The sequence below is a fragment of the Tasmannia lanceolata genome, unplaced genomic scaffold, assembly GCF_043159265.1.
Source record: "Tasmannia lanceolata isolate RefF3 unplaced genomic scaffold, GAP_Taslan_0.1 ptg000018l, whole genome shotgun sequence".
Classification (NCBI taxonomy): Eukaryota; Viridiplantae; Streptophyta; class Magnoliopsida; order Canellales; family Winteraceae; genus Tasmannia; species Tasmannia lanceolata.
The window spans coordinates 11,821,204-11,833,512 of NW_027518695.1; the positions used below are offsets into that span (position 1 = coordinate 11,821,204).

At 37.7% G+C, this 12,309-nt stretch overlaps 1 protein-coding gene across 1 annotated transcript; it reads left to right on the forward strand.

Moving 5' to 3' along the window:
• The first annotated feature begins 2,132 nt into the window (after window positions 1-2,132).
• LOC143851699 (phenylalanine N-monooxygenase-like) lies at window positions 2,133-12,057 on the forward strand. The gene is made up of 2 exons (XM_077361182.1): window positions 2,133-7,748; window positions 11,259-12,057. The coding sequence occupies exons 1-2, from the start codon at window positions 6,723-6,725 to the stop codon at window positions 11,883-11,885; spliced, it is 1,653 nt and encodes a 550-aa protein (XP_077217297.1). The 5' UTR covers window positions 2,133-6,722; the 3' UTR covers window positions 11,886-12,057.
• The last annotated feature ends 252 nt before the right edge of the window (window positions 12,058-12,309 follow it).

Sequence of the window (12,309 nt, forward strand, 5' to 3'; positions counted from 1 at the left end):
TCTGACAAGACATCCCTCGGACTGGATAAACTACCCCCCTTTTGCATTTGCACTACGCTTCTATCGCGGCTCGCTCGCTAGGCAATCTAGCTCGGATTTCAACGAAATTATGCAGGGACCTTGGTGGGACCCTAACCCATTCTAGGAAGAAATTTGAGACACTAAATCATTAATTTGGAAGGGTTTCATTCAAATACACCTAATTGGGGTTCGGTCAAAATGGGGTGTCTACAGATGCCCCTCTTTGGCAGAGCGTGCTTCTCGCGCGAATGTCAAAGTTGAACTGACAACACATTTTGGCCGACACGAAATCAAAGTGAAATAAAAAAAAATTTGGTTTTTGGCTCTAAAATGGTATTCATAAAAATAAAACAGCAATCACAAAAGTAAAACAACAAAATGACATTGCAACAAAACTCGAAATCTACAAACATTGAGAGATGACCTCCCTCTGACTCTCGACATCTAAAATGAGATATCCTCTCTCTAATACTCGAACTCAACAGACTATATCGATCAACAAAGACCTTTTTGAAAACAAACAAGCACAAAACACTTTTATTTATACTGGAAACCAAAACTTTAACAAAACATGAAACGAAACACTTAAAGAATAAAATCGTACTTCAAACACACAATTGTATCAATGAATAAGAGTTTTTGCGGACAATCAGACCAAGTATCGTTCGGTCAATTGCCAAAATGATATCATTTAAAAGGATGAGCAAGTCTTAACGATCAGATCAAATATTGCTTGGTCAGTCGTCAAAACTACCTCAAAACAAAAAGGTGATAACTACACAGACCATTGTTGAAAATCCGTCGGTTTAGTCATCCAGATAATCCTGACTGCTCTCTTTCAAGGTAGCGGGTCATCCAAGATTGATATGGTCATGTGAAAAGGGTTCCATATAAATCCACGCAGATATACCTGACTCCTAACTCATTAGGTAGCGGTACATTGCGGAGTAACAATTAGACAGGCCAAAATTTGGCATTTCACTGTAAATTGTCACGGGCAAAGAAGAAAAGACCAGACTCCAAAACTCGAAGCTTCTTCACTGGTAGTTTCTTACTTCTAAAAACTCTTCATGATTAAAGAAAAGTCCAGACTCCAAACATGCGGAGCTACTTCACTGGAAATTCCTTTAAGAAGAAATCATTTTCAAATAATTTGAGAAAAGACCGGACTCCAAACTTGCAGAGTTGCCTCACCGGAAATTCCTTTCTTCATTAAAACCTTCAAATGAGTAGAAAAAAGACCAGACTCCAAACAGACGGAGCTACTGACAATTTCTTCTTAAAACTTTTCAAATGATGGGAAAAACTACCAAACTCCAAATCACAGAGCCATTGGCGATTTCCTTTTGAAACCTTCTCAAATTGTGAGAGAAAATGACCAAACTCCAAATCACGGAGCCATTGGCGATAATATTTTTTAAACCTTTCAAATGGTGAAAGAAAAAGACCAATCTCCAAATCACGGAGCCATTGGCGAAAATATTTTTAATCCTTTCAAATGGTGAAAGAAAAGACTAATCTCCAAATCACGGAGCCATTGACGAAAATATTTTTTAAACCTTTCAAATGGTGAAAGAAAAAGACCAAACTCCAAATCATGGAGCCATTGGCAAAAAAATTTTAAGCCTTTCAAAATGGTGAAAGAAAAGGACCAAACTCCAAATCACGGAGCCATTGGCGAAAATATTTTTTTTTAAATCTTTCAAATGATGAAAGAATAGAACAATCTCCAAATCACGGAGCCATTGGCGAAAATATTTTTTAAATCTTTCAAATAGTGAAAGAAAAGACCAATCTCCAAATCACGGAGCCATTGGCGAAAATATTTTTTAAATCTTTCAAATGGTGGAAGAAAAGACCAATCTCCAAATCACGGATCCATTGGCGAAAACATTTTTTAAAATCTTTCAAATAGTGAAAGAAAAGACCAATCTCCAAATCACGGAGCCATTGGCGAAAATATTTTTTAAATCTTTCAAATGGTGGAAGAAAAGACCAATCTCCAAATCACGGATCCATTGGCGAAAACATTTTTTTAAATCTTTCAAATAGTGAAAGAAAAGTTTTAAATCTTTCAAATAGTGAAAGAAAAGACCAATCTCCAAATCACGGATCCATTGGCGAAAACATTTTTTAAAATCTTTCAAATAGTGAAAGAAAAGACCAATCTCCAAATCACGGAGCCATTGGCGAAAATATTTTTTAAATCTTTCAAATGGTGGAAGAAAAGACCAATCTCCAAATCACGGATCCATTGGCGAAAACATATTTTTAAATCTTTCAAATAGTGAAAGAAAAGACCAATCTCCAAATCACGGAGCCATTGGCGAAAATATTTTTTAAATCTTTCAAATGGTGGAAGAAAAGACCAATCTCCAAATCACGGAGCCATTGGCGAAAATATTTGTTAAACCTTTCAAATGGTGAAAGAAAAAGACCAAACTCCAAATCAAGGAGCCATTGGCAATTTTTTTTTTTAAAACCTTCTCAAATGGTGAGAGAAAAGGACCAAACTCCAAATCACGGAGCCATTAGCGAAAATATATACAACATTATGAAAGAAAATACCAAACTCCAAAACACGGAGCCATTGGCAGAAATTTATAAAATGATAAAATAAAATGCCAAACTCCAAATCACAGAGCCTGTGGCAAAAATATTTACAAAATGATGAAAGAAAATGCCAAACTCCAAATCATAGAGCCTATGGTAAAAATATTTAATGATGAAAGAAAATGCCAAACTCCAAATCATGAAGCCATTGGCAAAAATTTACAAAATAATAAAAGAAAAGATCAATACTCCAAAACAGGGAGCCATTGACTGAAATTTACAAAATGATAAAAGAAAATGCCAAACTCCAAATCACGGAGCCATTGGCAAAAATTTACAAAATGATAAAAGAAAAGGCCAAACTCCAAATCACGGAGCCTGTGGCAAAAATATTTACAAAATAATGAAAGAAAATGCCAAACTCCAAATTACGGAGCCATTGGCAAAAATATTTACAAAATGAAAGAAAAATTCATTGAAATGATCGAAGAAATGACCAACTTTGATCAATTTCACAAGGTGAATAAGTCATCCCTTACCGAAAATGGTTGAAAATGTATGATCTTTGCTGAAGATAAAACTCAAGAAACTTGAAAAAAATTTCAGATATTGATCTTCTTTTTTTTAAACGAGTGAAAAGCATTATGCTGAGGTTTGAAAATTGCAAGAGTGAATTCTAGACTCCGCTGGGGATAAGATTTTATGATAATTGACTTCGCTGACGTATAAATTCGAATGAGGAATTTGACTCAAGGAAATGTGCTCAAGTTTCTCTTATCTCTATTTGCTGGGAATAGCTATCACAGTTATCTTTGTGTGTTTGATATCTTTTATGACGCAAGTCATAAAAGATGCTCCTAGTATGATGTGCTTCCATGATAAAAGTCTTAAGAAAGCAAAACCAAGAAAAGTAGGAAAAATTTGGATCCGCATGGGTTCTTTCTTTGATATAATGGGTAAAAGAATTTCCACAATGGCTGAATTTGAGAATTTTCTCATTCACTGCTCATAACTTGAGGCTTGATGTCCTTGGCAGGTCTCTTGCCTTTCTTCGATTCCTAAGTCAGGATCTATTCTAAATTTTCTCCACATTTCAAAAGGTATACACCCATTCTTTCAGTGTCAGACACTTTGAACCTTGAAAGGAAACAGATAAGAATGAGGAACAAACTTCCAAGGACTCGATCAAAGAAGATTCGGATTATTCAAGAGACTTGACTCAATTTTGATTCATCCTTAGATTTAATGTGTATTTTTAAATGGTAAGGCTAACCGCTCTCAGAATAATCTCAAAAGTATGTCAAGAGGTATTAATTTCCTCCATCAGGATCTCCGTCATGGTTATTACCCCTTTCGGATTGCTCAGTCTTAATGCCCCTAGTTTAGAAAGATGTCAAAGTAAATCTCACCGACACTACTCGGATTCCAGGATCTGCCCTGTGTATTGATTGTTTCTCCATCTCTCCTCTGGTGGGAACTCATAATTATTGCGTTCCAGGTTTCTGATCTAACAAACCATTTGCCTCAACTTTTGCCTGGAATTCTCACACTATTCAAACGTCAGAGTACTTCATAACCGATGAACTCCTTCCATGCCTTATCAGCGCACTTTTTTGTGGGAAGTCTTTGCCTCTGACTGGATTGCCTCTTCAAGTTTTCAATCCATAAGACCGCTACCCTCACTTTCGCATAAGCCAACTCCTTTTGGTTGTTGACTTGACACATGCATGACTCTAGGCCGCCCTTTCAGGTTTTCAACCTAGTGGGTCTTCAGACTCTCGTTCTTTCATTTCTTTCTGTTTTTTGTTGCAATTGCCCTGAACCTTTGCTTGTTTCACGAGAAGGACTTTCTAGGTAGGCTTAGGTTCAAAAGGGTTAGATATTAAAAGTTCAAACAATTTGGACCGAATCTGGTCTTGCCAGACTACCTACGTACCCCAAAAATGGAGGATCAGGCCCGCGTAGTTCGCTTTGGGGTTTAACAAAGAATGGTTTAGCTTTTAGCTTCAAATTTTATAAGGGAATAATTGACATTTATTCCAAAGGTTGACCGAACCTGAATAAATCAGGCTACCTACGTACCCCTGAAGAGATGGGGATCAAGTCATAACGTAGTTCAAACTCATAAAAAAAATGCCCCTGGTTTATAATGTGGTTAGAAAAAAAAATGGTTTGATTTGAATTTTTGGCCCAAAGGGTTTACAAACAAATTTTTAAACGTTAGGATTTTGGCTATAAAGGCTCAAACGTCAAAGGATGACCTCCTGGTATTTTGGCACACAAGCTCTTTTGCTTAAGGTTCAAAGACTTTGAATATTTTTATCGAGGAGTCTGGCGGTTTTCTGGCAAGACTTTAACCACGGTGCTCCATTCTCTTCTTGAAATCTTGAATTCATGCTCAAGATTCTTCAACTTTCATTTGTCTCCAAATAGTAAAGACGATTCTCATATGCGATCTATCTCATTGAGTCCATCATCTGGGTCTTTGATATTCCAAAAAAAATTGTCATATGGACACATTCCCTTCTCTTTGTCTTTCTCTCATATTCTAAACATTAAAAATATCCTTTTTTTCTTGAAATATTCCACCTCAGAATCATAATGAAAATACGCAGCCCAATTGTTCTTTTAGGGCTCAAATCTATGACTTCATTTTAAGAAAGTCTTCTCTCAATTCTTCAGCAGCTCCACAGGATGTCTAATGTCTATCTCTCTTGAATTTTGCTCTTTGACCCGATGTCTCAAACAAATGGAGTCTTGCTTTGCGTCATACCCTGGCATTCACCCGATTTATCCTTATAGGATCAAGCAAGACTATTATGAACCCCTCTAAATAGGTTTATCAATTCTTCGCGTTCCTCGGGAGATAAAGTTTTGCCAATCCATCTTTCCTGAGTTTCGGATTTCAATACCACTATCAATAGCTTCGATTTCCTCTTTAAGTGGCTATGATAGACGCTCTTTCTCTAGTTTGATCATTTTTCAGATCTCAAGAGAAATTTTGTCTACATTCTCATCCGAGAAGGGTGTCTTTGTTTATTTAAACATTAGACCTAAGAGTGAATCATAACAATACAGATAACGCTGTAATCAAGTATTTATTGAATTGGAAACTTCAAATACATTGATGACTTTAGACGTGCCTCAATGGGCTCTACATCAGACTCAACAGAAGACTGGACATTGACTCGATAAGAAGACTGACAAACATTATATATTTCGAATTATGGATGACATAACTAGACTTACCAACTTTGACACAAGAATTGGTATAAACTCAACAAAAGACAAACTTTTGAAAACTGGACGCTTCTTCATGAGCAAGAGAGTGGCACTGAAAGTTCCTGGGCGATATACCATCCTCCATGATAAAGGTATCTACTGAGTTCGATCCCGAAGTAGGAATCTCGGAAAGGATAACCCTACAAGGCCAGGGTTAAGTAAGACAATAAAAGGCTATGTTGCATGTGAGAGCAGCCACATCATAAATGGAAAAAAAATCTGCTGAAAAGTGAGCCTGTGTGTGGCTGCTCTCACATGCCACAAGCCATTCAGTGAAATACCTTCTGGGATGGACCCTAGCAAATCCCCAAAAATTATATGGTGTCCGTATCGGATGAAAAATATAAGGGAGGAACCATGTCCGACCAATGACCATGCAAAATCTCACGTTACACATGCTTCATGCTTGTATTTCCTTCCGAGCTTTTATATACATGGCCCCACAAAAAGGTACAATAGACCTACATGTTTGGTTAGTCCTTCTTGAGAAACCCAAACTGCTACGTATTGCTAACCCCTCCAATCCGAGCTTACCACATGTTAATTGTGATTCTTCTCTTCCGAGTATTACTGTAAATACGTCAGCCTGTTAGCTAGGATCATTAAATGCAGAAAATTTTTGTCGGTGGGTCCACAAAATGAATAATTTAAATCACTAGAATAAAATGTGCACACTTTATATTTGGTGCGTGCACACTTATCATATAAAATCTTCCCCTATCTTTTGATTTCTTGTAAAGATTTTCCCTTTATAATTAAATACACGGCTGAAAGTTGTCCTTACCTACTACTTACACATTTTTCTTATATAAAGGCAACATGACCACCTCCCTTTCCTCACAGCCTCTCCGACTCTAAAAATAACCATGGAGAAAAACACCTTCACCTCCTCCTCCTTCCTCACCTTCGCGCGCGTCCACAATGGCAGGGCAAGGACTCCTTTTTGGCCCACCATTATATTACTCTTCATCACTTTCATCTTCTTTTTCCGTCAAGTCCAATCCTTTTTGGCCAGGCTTAAGAAACACAAGAGGCCCCCTCTCCCACCCGGGCCATCTCCATGGCCAGTCGTCGGGAACCTCCCTGACATAATCATGAACAAGCCGGCATTCCGATTGATGTTGGACCTCATGAAGGAGATGAAGACTGACATTGCATGTTTCCGCCTAGGAAGTACCCATGTAGTTTCTGTCAATTGCCCTGAGATCGCACGTGAGTTCTTAAAACAACAAGACGCAATTTTCTCATCGAGGCCCATCACCATGGCAACGGAGTACTCGAGCCTAGGATTCCTCTCGACCGCATTCGTACCATGGGGTGAACAGTGGAAAAAGATGAGGAGAGTGGTGAGCTCTGAGGTTCTTTCTCCTTCGAGACTCCACTGGCTGCTTAACAAGAGAGTTGAGGAAGCAGACAACCTTGTTAGATACATATACAACCAATGTCGGAGCCTCAAGGTCTCCGGCGGGGCAGTTGTTAATGTCAGAGTCGGAGTTCAGCAATACAGTGGCAATGTCATAAGGAAGTTGATGTTCAACAAGAGGTACTTTGGCCATGGGAGTAAGGATGGAGGCCCTGGCTTTGAAGAAGAAGAACACATCGAGGCTCTCTTCACTGTGCTGTCTCTTCTTTACTCCTTCGCTGCTTCAGACTACTTTCCACGCTTGAGATGGTTAGATTTAAATGGCCACGAGAGGATCATGAAGAAGGCTATTAAGGTTGTAAACAAGTATCACGACCCTATCATCGATGAGAGAATCGAGCAATGGAGGAATGCTCAAGATGGGTTCGTGAAAAAGGAGCCAGAGGATCTGCTTGACGTTCTAATCTCGGTGAAGAACAGTAGTGGAAAGCCATTGCTGTCTGCGGAAGAGATCAAGGCACAAACTGAGGTATGATTATATTGAGTGAGCGGACATGCTCGTATTGGTGGTACGATGGAAGTACTACCCTTGATATTTGATCCAACGGCGGCTTCTTAAAAACTGAGCTGCTGTTGGATCAAATATCAAGTGTGGTACCTCCAACTTGAGCGTGTCCGCCCACTCAGCATATAAAATCTCTATTTTAATAACTCTTTTCATATCTCCTACTTCAGTTCTTTAAAAGAAAATCATATTAGCCGTGGCTGGAAATGATACTTAAAGCTAAAAGCTTAAGTGAAAACCCCACTTTTCTAAAGCTTTAGAACAGTGTATTTCTAAAGCTAAACCGTCGTCTATTTTCTTTGAAAACTTGGGTGATGTTGGACTGGGCGGCATTTTATTAAATACTTTATAAATGTAAATTTGCTTATAGATTTTAAATATCATATAAATGTACATTTCATTATATATGTACTATATATAACTAGAAAACTGAAGTTGCCATGAAAAACTCCAAAATATTTGATGCCAATTGAACTCAAATAAGTGGGATTTGGGAATGTTCATTTTTCATGTGCACATGTATATTTCTTTATGTGATTTGCTGTGCAATTTAGCGGAAAACCATTTTATAATTAGAAAAGTAAATAAATTTCTCATGTACGCAGATCTAACTAGGTCATTTAAAACCTTTTACGTATAAATGTCTCCCTCTCTCGATATTAAATTTACTAGTTGCAGACCCGTACGATGCACGGAGCGCCCGAAAAAATGCTTTATAATTTTTTAAAAAAACAAAAGAAAAGAAAGAAGAAACATTAATAATGAAGATATATTTGTAAATATACAGATTAGACATCAGTATTACATAGTTATGTCTTTGGACTTGCTATATGCAACGATTAGAAGAAATTCAAAGGGGATATTTCTCAGATTTTGCTAATTTTCACATTGTTAATGAAAACCTTAGGTGACTCCTTTATCTGAAACCTTAGCACCATCATGCCCTGTGTTGGAACTTCTAAGCCAATGATTTGAATATCAATTGAAAGTTCTTTCATTCGTAATTGATGAATAAGATGAAACTTCAATTTGACAATCTATTCCATCCAACTGACGGTCATGCTCTGCAAGTAGACGTCCCTAATATCAATTGAAGATAGCAAGCTCAACACCAAAATTCTTCATGTGGAACCTATGAAAAAATGAACTACATAAGCGTTACTTCAGCAAATATCCCATGGATAGACTTAAGTCACAAGCGTAATCACAATCTAACTTGGGCCGAAAAAACCTGTAGATGCACAAAATTGAAAATAAAAAGTATGGGTTAGTAGTACTTAAAAAGAATCAAGTAATTCTAAGAGATCATAAGAGAATATACCAACTCCTACATCCATTGCAGTTAACTGAAGATAAGCGCAATCCTATATTATTTTCATGGCTGCGTTGAAGATGGGGATTTGAGCCTTGATATGTTTCCTCATCCAGAGGAATCTCCCTAATATATGTTTCCTCAGCATATGGCAAGGATGTCGGCGGACTCTAATTTAAGAATAAGTACAACACGTGCCTTCAAAAACAATTAAAAAAGAAATAAACATGAATATTCAATTTACCACAAACTCAATGGGGTGGAAGAGAAAATTTTCCTTCCAAGAAGCCAATGACGCAGAACACTGCATATGCACAATTGATGGTCCAAAAGGTTGATCTAACATTGGAAAGAGCCAACCGGTCACATCAGCTCCACTTATCAATTGCACCAACCGGTCACACCCATTCTTTTCAACCCAAATTCCAAACCCCGGCCACAAACCCCGACGATGACCCCGAACCGCTAATCCGAACCCCGAGTCTAACTTGGAACAAAACCCGTTTCAAAACTCCAATTTCCATGTCCGAGTTTCCAATCCAAATTACATCCCAATTCGAATTTCCAATTCCTAATCGTAGCTTTCAAGATCCCATTCCTAATTTCATATCCAAATCCCCAAATCCAATCCCAAATTTCAATCTCAAGTATAATGGAACTACGTGTGGCTTGATCCGCACCATGGGGTACGTAGGCAACTTGGCACTCTCAAGTTTAGGCGCACCTTTCTCCATCCTTCTCGTTCCCCTACACCCTTCCTCATCTCTTTCATTCCCCTTTTCACCCTTTCCTTTTCCCTAAACCCTTTTGCATGCTAGATGTTTCTTTTTATATTCTAGTCGTATGAGTAATTGCATGTTTAGATTTCTTTGTTTGATAATTGTTCTAATCGTGTGCTAGAAATAATATGTTGCTTGCTTGTTGTGCATAGAATTCGCATGTTAGGTTATTTGTTTCTGTTAGAATAATCGGGTTTAGGGGGGAAATTAGTGAGAAAGGTAATGACGTTTTGGGAATGGAATAACGGGTGTTAGGTTGAGAGTTATGCGGAAACATTTAGCTTATAAATGCGCTTTACTTCATTTTTATTTATAGAAGGAAAAATCTATTAATTGGGTGAAAGAGATATGGAGACATACATTGGTAGGGAATCGGCATCAAGATATTAATAACTAATTTTAAGGGATATTTCCATCAATGAGGAGAGAATTTTAAGAGGCATTCTAAACATCTTTTGCGATATTAAGAGAGATATTAATTGCTGATTTTAAGGGATATTTTCAGTAATGAGGAGATTTAGCAATGAGGAGAGAATTTTAAGAGGCATTCTAAACGTCTTTTGCGATTTTAATAGAGATATTAATTGTTGATTATAAGGGATATTTTCAGTAATGAGGAGATTTAATAGCTTTAATTGAAACACAAAACTCTTTTAAAATTTCAGGATAGAGGAGGGGCTGACACGTGGCAGCACCCCTGCTTATAGGATTCCGCTTTACATATATATATATAGGATTATGTGACAAAAAATTAACCAAAACCATATAAATGTAAATTTCTTGCTAGGTATTAACTAGCTTACACAAAAACTACTTAAAATAATCAAGGAAATCAGATATATCTACACTTTATGTAAATTTCTACATGGCCTTTTTTTTTTGAATGGCAAAATTTCTACGTAGTTTTTAAATAACATTTGACGCAAATTTCTTTACAGATATTAAGCTATGGCTCTACTCTTATGTTATACATATTTAGTTATAAAAGAACATATTTTTAGCATGGATATCATTTGCCCATAGCGTGTATTGTTCCTTGTAACAATTAAATATCTTTTAGTTTATAATTTAATATTTTTTATTGTATAACACAGAAATATTCTTCCTTTCCAAACTGTTCCAAAAAAATCCTGCAATCAAAACAGAGCCTAAGAGAAACGAAAATGTTTAAGCAATGTGAAATATCAATCCTAATGTTTCCATTTCTACTAGGCTTATATTTGTCATTTCATAAGAGGCATTCTTAAAATGAAAAATGAATATCAATGTGATGGAACCTCCCTATATGGGTGCCTTATCGCATTCTTTATAGCAAGTAGATGAAGAAACAAGAGAAAAGAGAAAGGGACTGACCATTTCTAACGTCTTACTCTAATTGTGTAGGAATTAATGTATGCGACAATAGACAACCCATCCAATGCAGTGGAATGGGCAATTGCAGAGATGGTCAATCAACCTGAAATTCTTCACAGAGCAGTGGAGGAATTGGATAGAGTGATCGGAAAGGAGAGACTTGTTCAAGAATCCGATTTTCCGCAGCTCAATTATGTGAAGGCGTGTATCAGGGAAGCATTTCGGCTCCACCCGATCGTCCCCTTCAACATCCCGCACGTGTCGATGAGTGATACAACTGTCGCGGGTTATTTCATCCCGAAAGGTACCCATGTGTTGTTGAGCCGAAGAGGGCTGGGCCGAAATCCGAAAGTTTGGGATGAGCCTCTCAAATTCAAGCCAGAGCGTCACTTAAAGGACGACTCCGCTGAAGTCAAGTTCGATGAGCCGGAGCTGCGCTTCATTTCATTTAGCACAGGTCGGCGTGGGTGCCCGGGAGTGCAGCTTGGATCTACAATGACTATCATGCTATTGGCTAGGCTTCTTCAAGGGTTCACTTGGAGCGTCCCACCTGGCGAATCGGGCATCGACCTCACTGAGTCGACCAACGACCTATTCTTGGCTAAGCCTCTACATCTTCATGCTAAGCCGCGCCTGCCTTTACATATTTATGGTTAAAGATTGATGCAGTTACGCTTAAATTAATGTTTTATTAATATTAAAATTCAAATAAAGAACAGGAGTTCTATGCTTATGTATCGTATCTTCCTTATATATATTCAAGTGCTTTATATAAGCACTGATTATGACTGAATGTAATTAATTGCGATTAATATATAAAATGCTTAATCTTATCATGGTATCAGAGTATCCGGATCCTACCCTGCCCTAACCCAAAATCTTCTATCCCTAGCAGACGACCGATCTAATCGTCGGCCCTGCTGCAAATCCTAAACACTCTCTCCTCTGTCCTCTGTCCTCTCCCCTCTCCTTCCTCAAACCCAAAAACATCCGGAGGATAATGTATGAAAACTGTAAGAAAGATGCCTCAGTGAGGACAATGGAGAAGATTTTTGTGGCAGGGACAATCTATCGTTGGGCC

Bases quoted from the DNA above. Each gene is read 5' to 3' on its own strand.
- LOC143851699 (XM_077361182.1), top strand. From the start codon at position 6,723: ATGGAGAAAAACACCTTCACCTCCTCCTCCTTCCTCACCTTCGCGCGC. The intron at 7,749-11,258 runs GTATGATTATAT...CTAATTGTGTAG, and splicing joins AGATCAAGGCACAAACTGAG to GAATTAATGTATGCGACAAT.